Source organism: Anthonomus grandis, chromosome 9, assembly GCF_022605725.1.
Source record: "Anthonomus grandis grandis chromosome 9, icAntGran1.3, whole genome shotgun sequence".
NCBI classification, from domain to species: domain Eukaryota; kingdom Metazoa; phylum Arthropoda; class Insecta; order Coleoptera; family Curculionidae; genus Anthonomus; species Anthonomus grandis.
The window spans coordinates 3,828,048-3,852,220 of record NC_065554.1 but is presented as its reverse complement, the minus strand read 5'-3'; the positions used below and the strand labels follow the sequence as shown (position 1 = coordinate 3,852,220).

Sequence of the window (24,173 nt, the reverse complement as noted above, 5' to 3'; positions counted from 1 at the left end):
TCTATATCTTTACTATTATCTGCACTTTTGGTATTATAAAACATACAGGTAGGTAGATTGTGAGATTTTCTTTGCTGGTTAACAAATGACCAGAACTTTTTAGGGTTATCAGTAATATTGCTTTCAGTGTTCCTTACATTCAGACCGCATTGCAGCAAATAATTGAAAATCCCTCTGGTAGCCGCTTATTCTGTATTGTTGGTGTGCTTGCTTTTTCAATATTATTTTTGTCCTCAATTCAGAGGTAAAGTAAGAAGGAAAATTGGAGCTTCTGTACACTTTAGTTGGAACAAACATAGCTAGACCCAGATTAATGATTTCATAAAAAGTGTCACTACAGAGTTGAATACTTTTATCCTGAAAAACACTACCCCACTGTATACTGGAAAGAAAGCTGTTAAATCCAATATAATTGGTATTTTTAAAATCAAGGTAAGTATGCTCTACTTTCAATTGAGGGGGATGCATAACAGCTATCTTACCAAAATAAGGAATATGGTGCATACTCTCAGGCAACAGATAATCAATAGCTCGCATAAAATTGGTTTCTTTAAAATGACTGAAAACTAAATCTAAGTAAACATTACGTCCATTAGGAACAGAAATTAATTGCTTAAGATCTAAAAATGTAAAGGACTCTACTAAACAGGTTGCATGGCTTACAGACTGACCAATTGCAGTTAATCGATCTTCATGGCTGCCCCATGTGACATGTGGCAGGTTGTAGTCTCCACACAGAACTAATTTGGATGATGGATTATTGTAACAAATTTGCTCTACAGCATTACAGTGGTGTTGATAAATATCAAGGCCAGAATTAGGAGGGATATAAACTCCTGCAAAAATAAGTTGGGTACCTCCATAATTGCAACAAACAAACAAATGTTCAACAGATTCAAAATCAGTTCTCACTAGCCTGGGACAAAATGAGCTCCTGACAAACATGACGACTCCTCCATCATACTGCTTTTCACTTGTCAGCACACACCTATCTTTTCTATATGTTGAATAGCCTCTGATGTTGATTTCGGAGCCATTTATATTGATCGAAAGCCAGCTTTCAGTTAAAATAATAACATCATATACAGTCAGCGCCACAGCTTGTTTAAAATCTGAGATCTTCGTTTTCATACCACCAACATTCTGATAATATATTTTCAGGGGGGCTAAACTTGGTGATAAACGGATTACCATTTTTATATTTAATGCCGATATTATTCTCACCATTGGCCTTTCTCTCATTTACTTCTGAGTATAATTGCTTTAAATGGGCTAGTTGAGTTGGGGTCAGATGTGGTATAAAGCCTCAGTTTGCGTTTTAGGCAAGCAAGAGCAGATCCAGGTTCAGCAAATATAACTTTGATTGGCGTAGACCTCTCACCCTTTTTTCCAACTCGAGAGACTTTGAAGTCAGTTATTTCAGGCAAGTTAAGAGTGTTTAGGACCTCAAGTATCTGCGCTCTGTCATAATCTATTCTATCTTTGGTCACCTCAGAACGACTTTCATTAATATTAAATACCATAATATTTTTTGAGCGGGAGGATCTCTCTTGAATTTCAGAGTACATGTCCACTTGCTGTACTGCAGACAAGTGGTTTAGGGGGGCATTTGTTGTTTCTTGTCTATTTCCACCCGCCTTAAGCTGAGAGACTTCTACACTAAGTTCTTCAATCTTGAACTCCAGAGCGTCAATTCGATCATTTTTAAGTCTTACATTCTTATTAATTTCCTTCAAAGAGCCTTCCAAACATTGTTTTTGCTTCAATAAGAGGTCAATAATGCTGACCATAATTGTAAGAATGTCCTTATTCGAAGTATTTTGTTTCTTTATAAGGCTATCCATTTGCTCTTTTAGTTTTACCTCACTTTCAAGACTCTCAGTGTCTCCAGAAACACTTACAGAAGTGATATTATGATCGATGTCAGAGCCCGAGCCAGCAGAAAGACGTTTGTTTACATTTGATTTGCAATTTTTGCACGTCCAGTTATGAGACCCGTTTTTCTTAAATTTCCCAGCCAATAGATCGTATTCCGCATTTGTTAACAAGGAACAGCCTTTATGAACCCACGATAAACAACTAGAACACTCAATAACTGCATGATTACGATTGCATTTGCGATTACAATAAGGACATACAAACACTTCCGTCATCCTTTACTTCCTGGTTACACAAACAATTTGCTATTAAAAAAGAGGCACTAAAATTTAATATTTCAGCTGAAATACGCTACACTAATATCAGTTAAAAAGTATGAAAATTTGCTACACTAATATTAACGGTAGAAGTCCATTTACTGTAGGAATGTTCTTTCAATAATAGAAATTCCAATGTATTGTTGTTAAAAATCCTCTGTCTTTGGCATTTTATTGATTCTATGTAATTCTGTTCTAGGGATTAACTTTAGTTAAAGCCAGTCAAATTAAGCACTTAAAAACACACATTTAGATATCAACCACAACTTATAACACTTTGATAAACTGTGACAAAAACTGATAATAAGAGAGAAACATTAAACACGTGTTAACAGTTATACATCCATACTTGCATTAAAAAATATCTTTATTTGAAATGAAAATATCCTGAAAACTTAATGAGTTAAAAAAAAACAGTTTAATGATTAAATTTTAATACGTAACCGATATTTACACTGGTATTAAATCATACTCATTTATGCCTGAAAAATAAAAGATAAATTACACATGAGGATATTAAAAATAGAACACCTGTATTCTAGCATACTAATAATAAGCATTTTAAATAGCATAAACCAAAATCATGTTTTAAGATGAGCAGTTATAGGATTGGCCAATATTACTCCATATGTTCTTAGTTGAAATAAAAGTCGCAGTATCACACAATAAATCTATGTCGGTAATCATATTAGGAAAAAATAGTTTACTATGACTATAAATGGTATACATCATCTTATCGTCATACGGAATTGCAGTAAGAAGTCCAGCAGGCAATATCTTAGAAATTTCTTGGAAAAATAAATGCTCTTGTGGATCTTCAGTTAAAATAATGACAGCGTTTCCTAAAAATATTCATACAAAAGATTAAATACGAACATAGTTTTATTTAATGTTCGTTTTGAAGTAACTTACCTAACAATAGAGGCTTTAAAACAAGTCTTGCCATATTAGTCTTTTGGTTAGGCCATTTTAAACGTCCAACAAAAAGGACTCCTACCGGATCTGGATAATACACAGATGATACACAGTAGCCATCTAAGGTGCCGTTAAAGGTATCCATTGAGTTTGGTTCTATTAGTACAGCTGATATACCACGTAAAAAGTCTTCAATTAGGTCTTCTGGTAGATCTCTTAAATTACATTAAAATAATATATAATGTTCTCAGCTCCTCGTTAAAAATTAATTTTCTATTTGAATTCCGTATTCTTTGTTTTCTATTTCATATATTCTTTCCGTTCAAAAACTAACTAAGAAAACATTCATAATAGTTCCCAAAAGGTCTTTACAAAATCTCATTACAAATTCATAAGATAAAAATAGGCCGATTTAAAGAAACTAACCTGAGTCCGAAATTGCTCCGATTTCGACCTACAGGACGGTAAAGTTAGAAAATATTTAGTTAGAATTAATAAGCAAAAAGCATATTCGTGTATGTTTATAAAAGATTGCTTAGAAAACGATTTCCTAAATGACTGGCCTTCTAATCTAGCTGAATAAGAGTTTTTGTGTATGAAGCAGTTATGCCGCTCTTTGTGTATATAAAAAATATATATTGCCAACAACACTGTTTTTTAGTTAGTTCTTAATAAGCTCTCATGCATAAAGCTTAGAATTACGGTAAAAGAAATATAATCGATATCAAAGTTGAATCACTTGTGTTTTGATGTGTTCAACCATACCTTATTTAATAGGTTATGGGCCCAGACACATAAGTGATCGCGAGTGATTGTGTATCTTGGTGCAAATAAAAATAATAAAATAAAACAATGGCTAGTGTAACCAAACGTAATTTAAAATTGTTTAATGGAGAAAACTATTTAATGTGGAAATTTAGGCTTAGTGAAATAATAGAACAAGAAGGTGCAAGTAAAGTGCTTAGTGAAGAACCACCAATGCCACTAACTGATGAGTGGGTAAAATGGGAACGTTTTGCAAGGGGTACGCTAATCGAATACCTCGATGACATCATACTTTCTCAATTACCCCTAGGCCGTGCAACAGCTAGGAAAATTCTGGAAAAATTCGATTCCTTATATGCTTGCAAAAAGGTGTTAACCCAGTTATGTGTACAGGATCGTTTATTTAATTGCAAGCTTAAACCAGGAACTCCCATAAAAAAAGCACATGATGGAGATAGAAGAAATGGTGCGTGATTTAACTGCCTGTGGCATGGAGGTGAGCGAAACTACTAAAGTTTGGTACATGCTCAACTCATTACCCTCAACTTATGCACCTGTAAAAGCTGCAATTAAAACTATAACTGACGATAGAGTGACATTAGCATTTGTAAAAGGTATGCTAATGAAGCATGAGGAGTATTTAATACGGGAAAATGCTGACACCAGCATGAAAGCGCCCCATTTTAGAGCTCCAACAAAAAACAACAAATGGAAGAAGACAGATACATTTCATACAAGAAAATCATTTAAAGCGAGATTGCTATTTTTATAAACAAAGTATAAAAATGCATCAAGATAATAAGTTTAAGAAAAGAAATAATCAGGGAAATCAGGAAGCTAGTGTATCAACCGCTGTTATAAATGAGTCATTTGCATTTATGATGTGTAATAGCTCCAATACAAAACAATCAGGGCATTTTGTATTAGATTCTGGTGCCACAGAACATATTATCAATAATATGGAGTTGTTTACTACATATAAAGAACTATTGGAGCCAATTCGTATAAGTGTTGCGAAAAAGGATGCAATTATAGAAGCAACACATATTGGCACTCTAAATGTAACGACAACTCTTGGCTATAGTGTCGAATTGGTCGATGTCCTCTACAGCAGCAGTGTGCCTGTCAACCTTATATCAGTGAGGCGCATCCAAGAGGCGGGACTGTCAGTTGTATTTACTGAGACTGAAGATGTAGAGATCAAACGAGCCGAAACAACAATGATAAAAGGTAAGCGCATAAATAACTTGTATATTATAGAGTTATTAATAAAAAATGAGTATAAGACAGCACGGGTTGTAGGTCACGTGGCTGAAATTATTTGTGACAAAAATAAAATATGGCATGAGCGATTAGGTCACATAAGGAAAAGTTCTCTCAATTTAAATTAAAAGGACTAGCTAGTGATAATAATTGCTTAAAAGATATAAATTCTATTAACTCATTATGTGAAGCGTGTATCAGCGGAAAACAAACACGTCTGCCCTTTAAAAAAATTAAAGATAAAAAGTACATACAAAGACCGTTATTTATAGTGCATTCTGACGTATGTGGGAAAATAACTCCTTCGACAATAGACAATAAAAACTATTTTGTAACTTTTATTGATGAGTATACTCATTATACAGTAGCATACCTGATGTCAAATAAATAAGAAGTCTTTATTTGTTTTAAAGATTACGTTCTAAAAGGAGAAGCCCACTTTAACCCAAAATTAGTAAATTTATATTGTGACAACGGTCAGGAGTACTTATCGGGCGAAATGAAAGATTTCTGTAAACAAAACGGAATAACATATCATCTTACGGTGCCATACACTCCGCAACAAAATGGTGTGGCGGAGCGAATGAAGCGTACTTTAACCGAAAAAGCACGTGCGTTGGTACATAGTGCAGGTCTAGACAAACGCTTCTGAGCATACGTTAAAATACAAATATGCCCAGCCAATCAGAGAAATTGAGAGTGGAGCAGCACTGCTGATCCTTTCGTGAAAGTTCGTACGTCAAATTTCGTTGCCGATTAGCTACGGAAATTGAAAATCAAGGCATTGGTTTTGTTTAACTTAACCAATAACCTATATTGCAGATTTTATTTGCTTTGCTTGCTTCCTAATAATTAATTTAATTATATCAACTTTGCGACTATTTGAGTGAAAATTCATAGTGTATAGTGTTGAGTGTTTACTCCATTATCTATACAATCCATATCTGTGCTGGTTTTGGGCTCAAAAACAGACAATTTAGTGTTTGAGTTTCATTACCTTTCAATAAACTTGCCAGTGTTTCTTAGCGCATAATTTCCTTCCACTTAAACCAATATTTGCACTTATCTGTTGCTGTCTGTTAGACAATTATGGCATCACTAAGGATCACTATACATATAATTTGTTTAGTTCTAATTTCAATAATTATTTATTTTGCAGTCAACAAAATGCAATCTGTGAAGTTTGTGATAAGGAATTTTCAAGCACATCTACCAGAAACAGGCATTGGAAAAAGTTTCACCCTGAATTTGTTGGGAAGGAACAAATAAAACACATTATATGTCCATTGTGTACTAATGATATCCAGACATTTTCATATTTTAACTGTTTAAACAAACATTTGCTTGATATTCACCATATGACTGTCAAAGAATCAATTTTAAATTCTAGGAATTTTGAAGAATTTACATCTTGGAGGCCACAAGATAATAGGGAAGTAGATTATGCTTGTCAGACCCGAAACAAGTTTAAGAATGGGGAAGAACACATATTTTACAATTGCAACAGGAGTGATATCAGAGGTTGTACAAAGTCTTAGTTATCATTATCAAACATACATAAGTATGTTTTCTTGTGTTTACTTTTAGGATTTAATAGCGCGTGCAAAGTGAGAAGTCTGGGGGAAGCATTCGCATTCAAGGAACATGTCAACAAGACCAAAGTCAAATAGCTATCAGCATAAAATTGTAATAGAAGCCCATAACAAAGCCGAAAAAATGAATGGTAAGGTAGAATTTTTAGAATTTGGAAAATTTAAAGTACAAAGTGTTTCGGTAAGTGGTAAGTTCTATGTTGTGTCTTGTCATGAACTATGTGATGAGCAATGTCACACTGGATACTGTAACATCTGTAAAATATGTTTTCATAAATACAGATGTGAGTGTCCAGAAAATTCTGTCTAAACAGTACTTTGTAAACATATACATGCTGTAGCCATTTTTGAGCAGAGGAGCGAGTTTGCTGTAGGTTCCCCAACTATGAGTGAAGAGGAAGAGGATAATGTTTTGTTTGTTGATCAACCCACAACTAGCCAAATCAATTATCAGGAGGATGTAAACCATTTTATTCAGGAGAGTTCAAAAATGAAAGTCAATAGTTCTGCAATGGACTTTGAAGAAAATCGAAGTAGTTTGAGTAAAATATAAGTTACATTTTTATTACATCGTTTATACTTATTTTAAGATTGCATTGCAAGAGATTTGTAGCTATGGTAAAAGTTTAGATAAAAATGCATTTGCCAGATTTATGGCTGTAATCAACAAATTTAAAAATAAAGAAGTGGAGGAAGAAAATTCTCAGGGCATTGAAAAGAAAAGAAAAATTGAAAAACAAATGTACTATCCAAATAAAAAATAAGCTAGACTTCTTTGTGTATTTAATGGCTAGATAATATTTGAATTATGGCTATTTTTTTATGTTTGTATTATAGCTATGAAGTTAACAAAAATAGGATGTGGTATTTTATATGGTATTTTGTGTTATAATCAGTATAATATAACTAAGTATATTTTTTGTAAGGTTTTGGTGCAGGTTTCAAATTGTAAATACAAATTTTATGTAAGAGGTCATATACATAACTAGGTATAGTTTTTGTAAGGCTTAATTTGGTGTAGGTTTCAAATTGTAAAAACAAATTATAAGACATCATAGGTGTTGGTTTCTGTATAACTATTTTTATATCTTTTATTTTAAGACTAAAATGTTAGCTTATTTTGTATGTTAATATTCAACTAATCATTTTCTATTACATTTTGTTTGCTATGTTTTTAATATTTTTTAGGGTGCAGAAAAGCTAATTGGATTAACTTGAAATTGACATGGAATGAGGGGGAAGATCCTCTGTGAGTATATATTTATGAATTAAAATGTATACAGAGCAGTATTTTTTTTCCATGTTACTATTGTATGAAAGTTTGAATGGTTTGGGCTGTATATACATGACGAGCCGAGATGACAAATAAGCTAAAGAAGTGCGAGTCTACATACTACATACTATATACCAGATTAATACATTTAGCCTCTTTGCATTTAATTTTGAGGTTGTTGATATTAAAAATACCATAAATTATTATATTTAAATAACAAATAAATTTATAGATTTTTTATTATTTGAAATAAACAAAGTTTAAATATAATTTCTACGTTTTTTTTTTGTTTTCTGTTCTTATACTTTGACTTTTTAGTCATATTTACCCTTTATCCAGCTTTTCCAACCATATATATATACTTTATATCAATTATCAACCACTAAAGTATAATGTATAGTGGTAGAGAACAATTTAAAATAATATTATACTTTCAAATAACTATTGACAATTATTATATTACTAAGGTGCATATTAGAATTATGACACAGAGGTATGTAAAAATGCGAACTTTAAAATGTTCACCATATATTGTTAAAAAATTTAATTGCCATTTATTTCTATTTTCTAACTTCTTTATTTATCCACTCATCCACCTATTAACCAATTAATTTATCAGCTCTACACACCAATTCAATTTCGTATCACCCCATTTTTAATATTTAACTAACCATAATAATTAAATAATTCATACATTGCGCTTACACGTACCGCTATACCAAATGATTAACAATTTCGTCACACGCTGTAAATATTAAAAAAAATCAATAATCCATTTACTAATAATAGCTAAAATATCTTCTTAGTAAATGTTTTTAATGCATATTGCACTTTTCTTCATCTAAAATATATATGCATCATAAAAACCTAATTAAATATAAATATGAATAGAAAAACTACATACATTGAAAATTTCCTATTTTGAATTTGGCGGTTCGCATACCACGCCCTCGCGGATGCCGAAGCGCTCTCATTGGCTAGGCATATTTGTATTTTAACGTATGCTACGCTTCTGGGGCGAAGCAATCTTAACTGCAACCTATTTAGTAAACAGGTCTCCAACAAAAGCAATAAATTTAGACAAAACCCCGTATAAAATGTAGCATAGTAGAAAGCCAAAAGTAGGTAACTTAAAAATATTTGGCTGCACCGCATATGTGCATAATAAAACAAGAAAAACTAAATTCGATAGTAATTCGTTTAAGGGTATTTTTGTGGGTTATGCGCTAAGTGGATATAAGATTTTTGATGTAAAATCGGGAAAATTCATTATTGCGCGCGATGTAATTTTTGATGAAATTTCATATAAAACATCAAGATTAGAACTTGATGAATTAGTAAAAATTGGTAGCGAAATTTATAGTGACGTAAATACAGAGGTAAATATTATACCAAAAGGTACAAATAATAAATTATCAACAGGGGGTGTTGATGAAAATAACTCTGTAAATAATTTTATTCCTGGTGAAATGGACAGTAAGAAGTGCAAACAAACACTCAGTAGAAGTGTCCCTGAAAATTGCACTCAAGGTCAAACATCTTCAAGTTTAAAGGATGTCCCTGAACAAATAAGTATGAGCTCAAATAGTGGTAATGAAAGTCCATGTACCCCAGATGATAATAATTATTATCATCCGGGGACATTAAATAATTCACAGGAAATGAGGAGAAGTGAAAGGTTAAAAGCTAAACCAATAAATTCTTATAAAGAGGATAACTTTGAAATTTATAATTGCTTAACAGGTTTTAATAAAATATCTGAAAATTAAATTCCTCAATGTTATCAAGACGTAGCTAATAATCCAAATAGGGTTAAATGTGAAAAAGCTATTAAAGACGAATTAAAATCCTTAGAATAGAATAAAACGGGGACGTTTGTACAAAAGCCAAATAATGTAAATATCGTCGACTGTAAATGGGTGTTTACAATAAAAGCGCGCGGTTTTAGCCAAAGAAAATCTCTGGATTATAATGAAACGTTTGCGCCGGTTGCGCGTATCAGTACATTCCGGTGTATTCTTGCGTTAGCAAACCAATATGTTGACACATCAAATGGATGTGAAGACGGCCTTTCTTAATGGGATTTTAAAAGAAAACATTTTTATGAGGGTCCCTGACGATGTTGTAGTCCCGACAAATGATTTAGTTCGTAAATTAAATAAATCGTTGTATGGTTTAAAGCAATCAGCCCGGTGCTGGTATGAATGCTTTAATAATGTATTGATAGAAAAGGGATTTGTAAATTCCTCAGCAGATCAGTTTTTATATCTTTTGGACAGAGGTGATGTAAATAAAAATATTTATATCATTTTATACGTCGATGATTTGGTAATTGCAACAAAGGATATAAACAGACGAAAAACAATGAAAAACACAAAGTCACGGTCTCACAACATTTACTTAAAGCTACACGTGTTTCGCTCTATTCAGAGCATCATCAGGCCTAAAACAATAATAATTAGTATTGAAAGAAAAAAAGAGGACATTAAAAAGACTAAAACCTTAAAAAGCCGCTAACGTTGGCAAAACAGTAAATAAACATACATTTAAGGTTAGGATGACTATACAGTTATTTAGAACCAAAAAATAAAAAATAAAAAATTGCAAAATAATATCACACCTATTGGGAATCGAACCCGCGACAACAAGCTTACAAGCCAGAGACTATAACCTATGGGCTACCGCAACACTGAGAAGAAGTTCAAAAAAATTTGTTGTTAAGCCAAGGCATTTTAACACAATATTAAACTTATTTCAGTTGGAAGAAATTATGTAAATATAAAATTGATTAAATAAGATTATTAAAAATAAGGTTGGGTTCAAAATTAAATACGTCGTTAACACAGACAAGAACAGGACTCTTCTTGGCTTTAGTAATTTCAAAGTTATGTGTGGAAGCTAACAGGTGATTCGCAAACGCTGACTTTGTATCACGAACGTCTGTATTTTTAAATTTCTCAAACAACGCTACATGTTCTTTAACGCGTGTAGAAATTTTTCTTCCAGATTGGCCAATATATACAGCGTCACAATCCCCACATTTCAAAGAGTAAACCCCTGATTTCGAAAAGACATTTGCCTTGTCTATCACGCTCACTAACTGTTTTTTTAAATTATTCGCGGTTTTGAAAGCGATTTTGATATTAAAAGTCTTAAAAAATTTAGCTAAATTTAATGAAATTGAGCCGAAAAAGGACAAAGATCTAAAGGACTTTTTGTCGTCTTTCTCATGAAGAAGATTGTAAGTCAACCTGTATTTATTTAAGAACTGAAAGTATAATTTGTTAATTAAGTAAAGTGGGAATCCATTATTAAAAGCAATATGTTTTATAATATTAAGCTCTTTAGCAAACGCTTCCTTTGACAGGGCGATGTTAAAAAGTCTGTAAAAGAAAGAATTGAAGGAGGCAAATTTGTATGGATAGGGAGAAATAGACGCGTATTGAATGACATTATCAGTAGTTGTGGATTTACGATATATTTCAAATATTAGTTTATTATTGAGTCTTTCTATAAGGAGGTCTAGGAATGGCAGTTTACCATTTTGTTCTTCCTCAATGGTAAAATAAATCTTTGGGTGCAAAGAATTCACAAAACGAAGAAAATTTGTCAAATCTTCTTTCTGGCCATTCCAGACAATAAAAATATCGTCAACGTACCTCCTATATTCAATGAGAAACTCCTCAAACCTACCCTTAACAATCCTTTCTTTTAGGTTGCTCATAAAAAATTCACTTAACAGTGGGGAAAGGCATGAACCCATAGCCAATCCCGAGACTTGTTTGAAAATTTTATTATTGAATTGAAAGAAATTTTGATTCACAACAAGGCTGAGCAAGTCCAAGAGGTTATCAACTATAACTCGACTAAGGGAAGATTTTAATAATATAGTTCTTACCAGATCTATACATTCTGTAGGGGGAATGCTAGGAAAAAGATTATTTATATTTTTACATCCAAAGAAATAAGTATAGATCCGTCAGGTATGTAAAGATTTTTCAGACTATTTGACAAATCCACTGAATTTTTAGTTGAATAAACACTCCTAAACTTAAAGTCACCTCCCTCAAAACTGTGTTTAACCAAGCTGATAAATGGTAGCAGGGGGAATTGATAAAAGAAACCACTGGTCTTATGGGAACATTGTCTTTGTGAATTTTTGGAAGACCGTAGAGAATTGGAGTTCTGGGATTCATAGGATACAGCTTTTCTTTCTTAGTATTTTTTTTTTTTTTTTTTTTTTTTTTTTTAAAGAAGTTAGGTGTTCCGGTAGCCCATAGGTTATAGTCTCTGGCTTGTAAGCTTGTTGTCGCGGGTTCGATTCCCAATAGGTGTGATATTATTTTGCAATTTTTTATTTTTTATTTTTTGGTTCTAAATAACTGTATAGTCATCCTAACCTTAAATGTATGTTTATTTACTGTTTTGCCAACGTTAGTGGCTTTTTAAGGTTTTAGTCTTTTTAATGTCCTCTTTTTTTCTTTCAATACTAATTACTATTGTTTTAGGCCTGATGATGCTCTGAATAGAGCGAAACACGTGTAGCTTTAAGTAAATGTTGTGAGACCGTGACTTTGTGTTTTTCATTGTTTTTCGTCTGTTGTATACGTCGGTCTCTTTGTGAAAAATGGATGAGATTTTCTTAATTAAAGGATATAAAAACAATGAATAGCTTTAAAGAATTTTTGATGAAGCGGTTTGATATGGTTGATCTAAATTAAATGAATTATTTCTTAGGAATAAGAATAAATAGGTCAAATTCTGAAGTTTCTTTAGATCAAACTGTATATTTAAAATCTGTTTTGCAAAAATTTAACATGAGTGAATGCAACCCCGTCAGCACCCCATTGCCTGTATAATTAAACTATACAGCATTAAATTCAGAAGATAGTTTTGATGCACCTTTTAAAAATTTAATTGGCTGTTTAATGTACGCAATGCTTTGTACAGGTCCAGATTTATGTACTGCCGTAAATCTATTAAGTAGATATCAGACAAAAGGAAATAAAGAGCTATGGTTATGTTTAAAGCGAGTGTTGCGATATGTTAAGGGAACATTAAATATAAAATTGGTATACAAACGTATTGAAAACTATCACCATGTATTAACAGGCTATGTTGATGCCGATTGGGCTAATAATGAAATTGATCGCCGAAGTACAACAGGTTGTCTATTTAAGTTATTTGACAATTGTACAATAACTTGGATTACACGGCGACAAAATTCAGTTGCTACACATCATCAACTGAGGCTGAATACATGGCGGTATTTGAAGCAATAAAAGAAATTTTATGGCTTAGGTCTTTATTGATGAGTATCAATGTCAATATGTTTAAACCAATATCTTTATATGAAGACAATCAAAGTTGCATAGCAATTGCAAATAATCCTGTCAATCATAAACGTTCTAAACATATCGACATTAAATACCATTTTACTCGTGAACAAATTGAAAACAAGATTATCTTTTTGAAATATTTGCCTACCAGTGAACAAGAAGCTGACCTATTGACAAAGTCCTTGACACCACAACAATACAAGGACATAAGAGAAAAAATGGGTCTTCACGAGAAATACGAAGCCATAAAAGATTTAATAATATATTTTTTTAATAATGGTTAAAATTGTAAAATTGTAAATTGCAAATAATTAAAATTTATGTTAAATACTAATTTAAACCGCTTATGATCTGGTTAGGTTTTTGTGGGGTTTTTCCTAACCCCTGCAACAAATGTTGGATCATTGTTACTCCCCGTAAGCCGTAAATTTTCAGATTTAAGATTTAAACTCATATCTTTTTGAGGAGGTGTGTTGGTTAATAAGCAAAAAGCATATTCGTGTATGTTTATAAAAGATTGCTTAGAAAACGATTTCCTAAATGACTGGCCTTCTAATCTAGCTGAATAAGAGTTTTTGTGTATGAAGCAGTCATGCCGCTTTTTCTGTATAAAATATATGTTATATCATATAAAAAATATATGTTATCAGTGACATAACATACAGGGTGTCCCAGCGAAAACAAAACAGAGCTATTTTCGGTATGAAAAAAAAAAATTTTCAAAAATCTCGGACACGTCGATTTTATTTTTGAGGGGGACAAATTTTCCTTACCAAGGCACCCTCATACCAGCAACCCCCTTCGAGGGGGTGGAATCACTCCTAAAATCCTAAATGGAAAGAGGGGTCGTATGATACCTTATTTTAAAGGTCTTTTAATTCTGAATATAACTGGCAAATTTGAAGTGGCTAAAATTATTTCTCTGGATAAAACAGCTTGTCAAAATTGCGGAAACAGCCAAAATGAAAAAGGTATTATGGACTCTTTTTTGGATAATATTTTTAAAAGAACAAGGAAATCCTATTTTCGAAGGGGTCACTTATTAATTAAGAGGTCACCTAATACCTGGAATCCTTTACGAGGGGTTGAAAGCACCCCTTAAATCTTAAACAGAAAGAGGGATCGTGTTATACCTTATGTTGAAAGCATTTTCACTTTAAATTTAAATGGTGACTTCTGAGTGACTGATCGATTTCTTCTGGATATGAAAGCCAAATAAAATTCTGGAAAAAATGCTTTAAATAAACCTTTATGCCTGAAACCCTTTCTTACAATTTTTTTATTGGATCATTAAAACATGATTAAAAATTTATTAGTATTGTTAATATTATTGTTATTACACCTTATCAGCATATCATAAATAAAAACAAAATATCAAATGCAAACACAAGTATCTGAAGAATTTATTTTTTAGCTTGCTAAATATCATTGGTACTTTTTTCATAAAGCAGCATTTATTTAAATAGTTTTAAATTATTACCCAGTCTTTTACGTGTTAAAACACTATTAGCAATGGTTTATTCTACTGCAGAGCGGGTTGAGATGATAGAGTTTTTCTTTCGGCATAACAATTGTGCCAATAGAACGGTACAAGAATTTAATGACCTTCATCCAGAAAAACGAGTTAACAGAAAATACGTTCTAGAAATAGTTGCTAAATTTAGGGAATCTGGCAGTGTCTTAAATAAAAAGCGTGAGGTTCAAAATGCTGTTGTTGTCAATGAAGCAATGCAAATAACTGTCCTAGGTCAACTTCATGCCGAGCCAGGAATAAGTGTCAGAAAATTGGCGACGAGTACAGGAGTAAGCAAAAGTAGTGTTCATAGGATACTTAAGCATAATAAATTCCATGCTTACAAAATTCATCTGGTGCAAGAACTGAATGAGGACGATTTTGACAGACGAGTGCAATTTTGTGAATCGCTTAGTGATATGATAACTGTTAATCCGCGTCTTATTTACAACATTTGCTTTTCAGATGAATGTACTTTTTTTCTTAATGGCAACGTAAATCGTCATAACTGCCGCTACTGGTCAAATGCAAATCCGGGCCAGTTTCGTGTAGTTCATACCCAGTTCCCTGAGAAGTGAAATGTTTGGGCGGGAATCTTGGGCGCCTCCATTGTTGGTCCGTTTTTTCTGCCCGGAAATTTGAATGGAGAAATGTACCGAGATCTCTTGGAAAATGCCGTATATCCAAGAATAGTAGAAATAATGGAAGGCGGAAATCATTCTGATGATGATCAAGTCGTTTTCCAACAAGACGGAGCGCCTCCACATTATGCTGCTGGTGTGAGGCAATATCTTGATGAGATATTTCCTGATCGTTGGATTGGAAGGAGAGGACCTTTTATGGAATGGCCAGCTAGGTCACCCGATTTAACCCCATTAGATTTTTTTTATGGGGGCATTTAAAAACAAAAGTTTACGCTACCCAACCAGACACCCTAGAAGACTTACGCCAGAGAATTATAAATGAGTGTCAGATGATAACACCTGAAGTTCTACAAAACGTCAGGCATCGTTTTGAGCAAAACCTGTATTCCTGCATGGAAGTAGGTGGGGCACAATTTGAACATTTAATAAATTGACGTAATTTAAATAAACTTGTTTTATTTAAAAGACACAAAAGGAAAAGGGTAGGTATTTCTTATCTCTCCACTTTTACTGGCAGTAAAGATTGTATTTCTTGCTATTTTTATATCCACAAGATATCCATCAGTCACTCAGAAGTCACCATTTAAATTCAGAGTAAAAAGGCCTTCAAAATAAGGAATGACACGACCCCTTTTTCTATTTAAGATTTAAGGGGTGCTTTCAACCCCTCGTAAAGGGTTCCAGGTATTAGGGTGGCCTCTTAATTAATAAGTGACCCCTTTGAAATTAGGACTTCCTTATTCTTTTAAAAATATTATCCAAAACAGAGTTCAAAATACCTTTTTCATTTTCGCTGTTTCTACAATTTTGACAAGCTGTCATATCCGGATAAAAAATTTTAGCCACTTCAAATTTTGCAGTTATATTCAGAATTAAAAGACCTTTAAAATAAGGTATCACACGACCCCTCTTTCTATTTAAGATTTTAGGGGTGATCCCACCCTAAAATCTTAAATAGAAAAAAAAATAAAATCTTAAATACTGGTATGAGGGTGCCTTAGTAAGAAAAAGTTGTCCCCCTCGAAAATAAAATCGGCGTGTTCGAGATTTTTGTAAAAAAATTTTTTTTTTCATACCAAAAATACCTCTGTTTCGTTTTCGCTGGGACACCCTGTATATATTGCCAACAACACTGTTATTTAGTTAGTTGTTAATAAGCTCTCACGCATAAAGCTTAGAATTACGGTAAAAGAAATATAATCGATATTAAAGTTAAATCACTTGTGTTTTCTTGTGTTCAACCATACCTTATTTAATATTTATGATCGATTTTTTTATAACATTTTTAACGCATTATTTTAAAAATGTGTATTCAGGTTTTTTTTTTGGACGTGAAATCCGAATATGGACACCTTTTCAGTGTGGTCATCAGAGGGCGCTTCACACTTTACTTCTAATTGTTTAAAATGCCCAAAACTTTTTTCTCGCTGTAGTTTCTTACTTTTTTGTTAAAAAAAATCAATTTTAAACAAAATTGCCCTTTTCTTAAAACCCGCTAAAGTTTCGCCGTTTTCGCGAAAATTCGGTTTTGATATGATCAATGTTGCAACGGCATGTTCAAATACTTTAAATAAAATTTTTTAGTTAGTTGTTTTGTTTTTAAAATTTAGTTGTTTTATTTAAGCACGAAATTAATTTATGAAAGAATACGGAGTTCCCCATTTTATTTATTTATCCATCTACAGCAAACCATTTACAGCAGATACCTAACAGCAGATAACACGTCATCACATGATAAGTCTACATATTAGTAAAAATTGCCTAAGCAGCTAATAACAATCCAAAGTAATTAAAATCAATACAAATTTAAAATAGACCATAAAAGTTGCAACAATATAAATCATTTAAACAAGTTTGTGTTTGCTTCGTCTATTTCCGGAGGCTATCTTAAACCTAACTAGGGCCAACAATTGGGAGCAGTCAATGATAGCATTGACAACCCGATGCAAGAAACACATGTCAATCAGGGTTCTCCTTGCTTCAAAAGAATGTAAATTCAGACGTGTTCTAACCCACTCATATTCACATTCCTCTCTCTGAAAGCCACAACTTTTAAAAAATTATTCTGCACTCTTTCTTTTTTTGATGGACATAACAGTGATATGAAGCAGACCATACAACAGAACAGTATTCCAAAATGGCACGTCCAGAATAACAGTATAATCTCTTAAATGTAACAATCATGCCCATTTTAACATTAAGTAGAGTATCATCCATAGAGTACACAAAGTTGATTAGATTTCTTTGTGTTGAAAATGTGATATTATGATGTGACGTCGCAACATTTAAAGTCATTTTATTTTCCACCCACCACTCAAAAAATACTCTATGGTCTTTCTGGAGGTGAATAGCATCATTGAGAGACCTATCCTCCCTGAAAAGTTTCACATTATCAGCAAATCATAGAGAACTACTGTTCTTATTTCTCTGACTTAAATCTGGTAATTAAGTTCATAAGACTTCTGGGGCACCCCAAAAGCAACCTGTATCTCCACAGAAATTAACAAATAAAACGTTTTTTTGTCCTTGGAATAGTGCAGTATATTTCAGCTCCTACTCCAAAATTGGTTTTGGAGCCGTCTGAATAAACTCAGATGTCCGCGTTCTCTAGTTCCATCCGTTTCTGATCCCGGTCCGCTCGGTCTGATATGTTGACCGAGTCTGAACTTCGGTTTCGTTTTTTTCTTGGCATTAGGTCTATGGAATAATAAGTGTGCTGTGATTGCACACCTCAACCAGTTCAGTTGATTCCATCCAGACTTCATTTGCCGACATGCCATTTATGACATGGTGCAGCTTGTAAGTAGTTCTTATGGCTTTCCCCTGCAGGTATATGCGCGGAGGGGTTAGTCCAAGTAGTATGGTGGCTGTCGGGGTGCTTCCGATCGCCCCCGTAATAAGCAAGCAGGCCTGCCTTTAAAGGCTGTTAAGTTTTGTTTTGGCCAGTTGCTGTGCTGCTTTGCTCCACCACAATACAGAGCCGTAGGATATCGTCGGTCTGCTGACCTGTGTGTATAACCACTGCATCTGTTTTGGGTTCATTCCCCAGGTTTTGCCGCGTATCTGGGACAGTTTTGCTTTCTTGATTGTTTTGTCAAGATGCAAGTTCCAATTAAGCGTCCTATCTAAGGTTATCCCAAAGTTATTTGACAGACAGGGCTTGCTATTTTATAGCATCACCAGGGCCTCTGTCTCTCTTATCGAGAGCAAGAAAGCGGCCGATGACACCAGGGTGGCTACTTCCACAGTGGCCCCTGGGCCCTCGGCCGCCGACTTAGAAAAGGCCACTACTGCTGACACCGCAGCTTCCGAAAGGCCAGGGCAATCCGTAGGCTCTTCCAGCTCCAAGGACTAAGCTGGCAGTCAGCCAGCCCCACACCATACAGCATGCCTTTAACATTTCTGCAGGCAAATCTACAGCATGGAAGAGCGTCCACCACTGTTCTGTGCAAAAGGCTCACTGAGCTGGTCGTCGCCTTATTACAGGAGCCCTGGACTTACCAGGGATCCCCGAAGAATCCCCGCGCAATCATCCTTACGAGGAATGTGCGGTGCTTTCTTCGCTCAGGCCTCTGTACAAGGGACCTAGTAGCCGTCAAACCGTCAATAAACACGGGAAAGGATCTGGAGTCTGCTCTGCCTACTTTCCCATCGAAATTAAATCAAATGGCCTAGAACTACTCAACCGAGGCAGTGTCACAACTTTCTACTGCACTGTCGCTGTCACTTCTAGATGGGGGCTTTACTACCAATGAGCGGGAGTCACTGGAGGTCATGCTGCGCATTCACTTCCCAGACTCCAACTCATCTCGCGATCCTCTTCGCTTAGAGTTCGAGACTGCTAGAAGTTACCTACGAGAGGGTGAAATGGGCAATCAAGACATTCCCCCCCTTCAAATCTCCGGGCATGGATAGATTATATCCATGCCTTTTGCAAAACGGGTTAGATGTACTAACCCCACACACAGTCAGACTATTCAGGACGTCCCTTGCTCAGGGCTACGTCCCAAAGTATGGCGTCAAGTGAAAGTCGTCTTCATTCCGAAACCCGGAATGAAGACCCGATTTTACAGATCTCAAATCGTACCGACCTATCAGCCTTACCAGCTTCATGCTGAAGGCGATGGAGACGCTGATTGATCGGTTACCTTAAGGAAAGCATCCTGGTCAACAAACCACTGCATGTGCACCAATACATCTATCATGCGGGCAAATCCACGGACCTGGCCCTACACCACCTCGTGTGGAAGGTGGAGGGTGCTCTGGGTAGGGGCAAGGCCTGTCTGGGTGCGTTTCTAGACATTGAAGGGGCGTTCGACAACACCCCTTTCGCATTAATCTGCCAAGAACTCAAGAGCCGCGGCTCGGAACCCAGTTTGGTTAGCTGGATAGAGGCCATGCTCTCGAAACGTCATGTATCTGCCCAGCTCAACAACGAGATTGTCGAAACGTTGGCGGCTAGGGGCTGCCCGCAGGAGTATTGTCGCCTACCTTGTGGTGCTTTGCGGTCAACAGTCTGATAAATCTTATAAACAATGCTGGCCTATACACACAGGCCTACGCTGATGATCTGGTAATCCTTTGCCCAGGGAAAGACGCCGTCTCAATGCGGGGCCCTATGATGAGAGCCCTGCGTATGGTGGACCTATGGTGCCTCTCGGGGGTCTCAGGATTAACCCCAAAAAAGCAGAGCTCCTACTATTCACGAGGAGACGTAATGAGGTGGCGTGCAACTGCATTATTCCAGGACAGTTCGATTTCTGGGAATCAAGTTAGATCCCAAACTCTCCTGGTACGATCATGCAGACACCAGAATGAAAAAGGCCACCTGCGTGCTATGGGCCTGCAGGCGGGCTTTCGGCAATACCTGGGGTCTGTCTCCGAAGATCCTCCACTAGATCTACTCGCGCATTGTGAGACCTCTTCACATACGGGGCTATCGTTTGGTGGCCATGTACGGAGAAAGCGAAAATTCGTGCTCAACTGGACAGAGTCCAAGTCTTGCATGTCTCAGCATAACGGGTTCCATGCGGACGGACACCGCAATAAAGTCGTATAAATATGCTCGGACAGCAGAGCTGCCATTAAGGCTATCACGGCCGCAAAGGTAACCTCCAAACTTGTACTAGAGTGCATAAAAGTCCTGAAAAAACTGGTGCAGGTGGGCTGCAGGGTCCAGCTCGTCTTGATACCTGGCCACGCAGGCCATGCAGGTAATGAGGAAGCGGACTCTCTTGCCAGACTGGGATCGGCGAATGTGCTGATGGGGCCGGAACCCATAGTTGGTATCGCCAAATGCGTTGCGGTCGCGTCAATGAATGGCCTGCTGGACAAGTGGACACACCGAAGATGAACTGAGTCCCCTGGTATGAGACAGGCCAAAGCGCACATAGGTGGGCCCTCTGCCTGTCTCACCAAAAATCTACTACGCCTAAAAAGACGCGAAATTCGGCTAGTGACAGGTCTTTTAACCGGTCACTGGCACTTAAGAAGCCATCTCCATACTATCAGTAATGCGGACAACCTGGAATGCCGATGGTGCTGTGAGGAAGATGAAACCGTTAACCATGTAGTCGGGAAGTGCCCAGCACTCACGCGCGCCAGGTTCAAATACTTGGGTAACACTTTCAGTGTACCGAGTGACTTTAAGTCCTTCAGACCAGAGAGCCTTATCGGTTTCTCTTAGGCCGTTGGGCTCTGGTAACCCCCGGTGGGACATGACAGGTCCATCAGGAGCCCTATATGCACAACTGCCTTGGCAGCCCACTGTTTCGACAATTCGACAATTTAAATCCCAAAGTATTTCGCCTCCGTTGTAAATTGGATGATTTCACCTCTCAGGATCGGCGGTTTGAGTTTGCTCATATTCCTTTTTCTGGTGAATGGCACTATTACCATTTTATGCGGATTAATGGACATTTCCTCACTCTCGCACCATTTTAGAATGATGTTTAGCACTTCTTGTAGTGATGTTGAGATTGCTTTCTCATTTTTTTCTTTTAATAGGATCACCAGATCATCTGCGTAAGCTTGGACTTTGACCTCCCACTGTCGAATTATGGCCAACAGGTCGTCAACGAGTAGCGACCACAGGAGGGGAAATAGTAACAGCGGACAACCTCGCGCGTCTCGGAAGTGCACGCGTTCGCCCTGTACGGTGATCATTATTCTTCTTTCACTTAGCATGGTTTTGATCCAGTTGCAGATAAGAGGGCTGACTGCTCTTGCTGCTGTCGATTTATAGAGTAAGCGTGGCAGTGCGTTGTTAAAGCCCCGTTCTATGTCTAAGAAGGCCGCCACTGCCACTTCCTGTTGTTTCAACGAGTTATTGTTGCTCGTTACAAGATTGTTGAGTGTTAAGTCTGTTGATTTACCGGCCTAATGGCGTATTGGAGGACATTAAGCGGGCGTTTCTCCAACGCCACATCACGATGTCCATCAATGACTTTCTTCAGGATCTTCAACAGAAAATATGTCAGGCTTATTGGCCTGAGCGGCAAATCCGACCGGGAAAGTGTGTTTGTGCTAGGGCTTCAAGCGTCCCTCGTCTCGGTTTGTGTCAAAGTGCCATCAGGGCGCTTTATTTACCTTACCTCCTGTTTACACTCTCTTGAGAGCGCTTTGTAGATCCTTGCACTGCGAGACATTTCATTGACGTCCTCGTCGAACCTTCTCCATGAATCCGTATCAACTTTACGAATAGTCTTATTGTAGTCGGTTAATGCCCTACGATGTGGCTCCACGAGTTGTTACAGGTTTAGGCAGGGTTGCAGAGTTTGCGTACTCCAGACCATATTTTGTTAAGATTGTTGTTTCACTAAGGTGTGCCACGATTGTACCGCTTCACCTTCAGTGGACAGTTTTCATTATATGCTGTTACAATAGCTTCCGACACATTATCAGCCATGTAGTATAGCTGATCATAATTCTTTTTAGTTTTGTTACAAGATAGTAAGTTCTTCTGTAGGGTCGATTTATATCCGACCCAGTTCCTGATCTTGCTGCCGATACAGTTTAAACTAATAGTCAAATCTAGTATCTCTTGATTTGATTTTAGTGATTAGGTTATTAATCTCTGTTATTAATTATTAAGATTATATATCTCTGTTATTAATTATCCAGAGTATATAGTTATCTCCAAGTATATAGTTAAAAAGAGACTCACTTCTGTGATTAATGTTTGTGCTTCCCCAGGCTGTGTGGTGAGAGTTTGCATAACATCCAAGGATAAACTGCACGTTTTTCTTTTTGCAGTATGCATTCAGATTTTGATCTGTGGGGAGGCTGTATCGCCCAGGAAGTATGCAGAGCATATGATTGCATCCGCTCCATCCGGGAAAAAGACGTGAGCTACTATGGTGTTCCTGTCGCAGAGATCTGAGAGAGTAAAATAGCCTGGTTAGCATAATGCACCATCCATAGATTACAACAAGTCAGGCCATTTCCTATGCTGCCCATGTTAAAATGAAAATGACCTTGAATCTCAACGGCTCTGGCTGTACTGCGTATTGGGGATTATTAATGAAAACAAATTCAGGAGGTCTTCATTATATGTATACGCAGGGTATTTATTAGTATTTTAATTTATAAAATAGAAAACAATTATTTATTAAAATGAGCTGGAATAGATTTTTGTACCTCATTTCTTATTGACATAACTTTTGATGTAAAACTAAAAGTAAATGCACAAGAAAAGTGTGTGGAGTATAACATAATATATAATATTTATTATAATATACTGAAAAAAAACTACATGCAAAAACTATTTCAAGAAACGTACTGCACCAGTGGGACGTATAAAGATATAAGCGAAAACTAAATGCCGGCAAAGTCTGCCGCTTGTACGGTAAAGCGAGGAACGGAGGCAGCAGAGGGAATTTTCCAGATTTGCTTGAGTGGCCTGACTTGTTGTAATCTATAGACGGTGCCAGTGGTTACACCCAGTCTACAGACTCGACCTTTATTGGAGTTCCATGGTTCTTGGATAAGGGCAATATCCAAACCATCAATTGCAGCCTCATCGAAGATTTTTGCCAGAAAAGTGATTGCAGCCCTAGCATGCTGCAGATTGGCTTGTAGTACTTTAAACCGTGGTGCAGCCAAGCTGTAAAGTACCAAGAGGAGGTTGAGTCTCCCTCGCGTCCCCGGAATGCTCCTTGCTCTTTTTGATGATGACGATGGCAAGGGCAGTTTCATAATCTTTGCTTTGCGTTTCCGTTGCGCCTTGTTAAGTTTCTTCCTAAGGGTGATCGGAGCATCTCTAGGGATCTTACATTTCTCAGAGGCACCACGATCACGTCCCTTAAGACTCACGGCATTGTGAACCCTTAAAGAACCTCCCGCCACTCGTCGCTGATCCAAAGCCTCGAGTGTCCGAAAGGAGAGGTTCTCTTCCTCACTCTCGGCCGTTACCACCTCCATTGCAGAGTTCATGACACCCTCTGCAGCTGTACCTTCGGGTAGCGGTAGCAGTGCGGATGGCAATTCATTCGTCACTCTCGAATATTCTTTTAAATGAAGATTGTGACTATTGCCTTTAAAGACCCTAACTTGCACGTTAAGATCTTTAATTTGTTCGTGTCGTTTCTCCATAAAAAGTTCCACGAGAAGCTAGGGAACGTTGGTCGATTGTGACAGAGCCCCGCATGCTACAACAAGATTTGAATATCTGACA

The 24,173-nt window shown here is 36.3% G+C and overlaps 1 protein-coding gene across 3 annotated transcripts in view; it reads right to left on the bottom strand.

Moving 5' to 3' along the window:
• Nucleotides 1-2,612: 2,612 nt before the first annotated feature.
• Nucleotides 2,613-24,173, bottom strand: part of LOC126740736 (uncharacterized) — a 112,195-nt gene continuing 90,634 nt past the window's right edge. For all 3 annotated transcript variants that reach the window (XM_050446891.1, XM_050446892.1, XM_050446893.1), the window contains 2 exons: nt 3,108-3,325; nt 2,613-3,037 (listed from right to left, as the gene is read on the bottom strand). In XM_050446891.1, the coding sequence (XP_050302848.1) occupies nt 2,784-3,037; nt 3,108-3,325 (472 nt within the window). In that variant the 3' untranslated portion in view covers nt 2,613-2,783. The remainder of the gene's footprint in view (nt 3,038-3,107; nt 3,326-24,173) is intronic.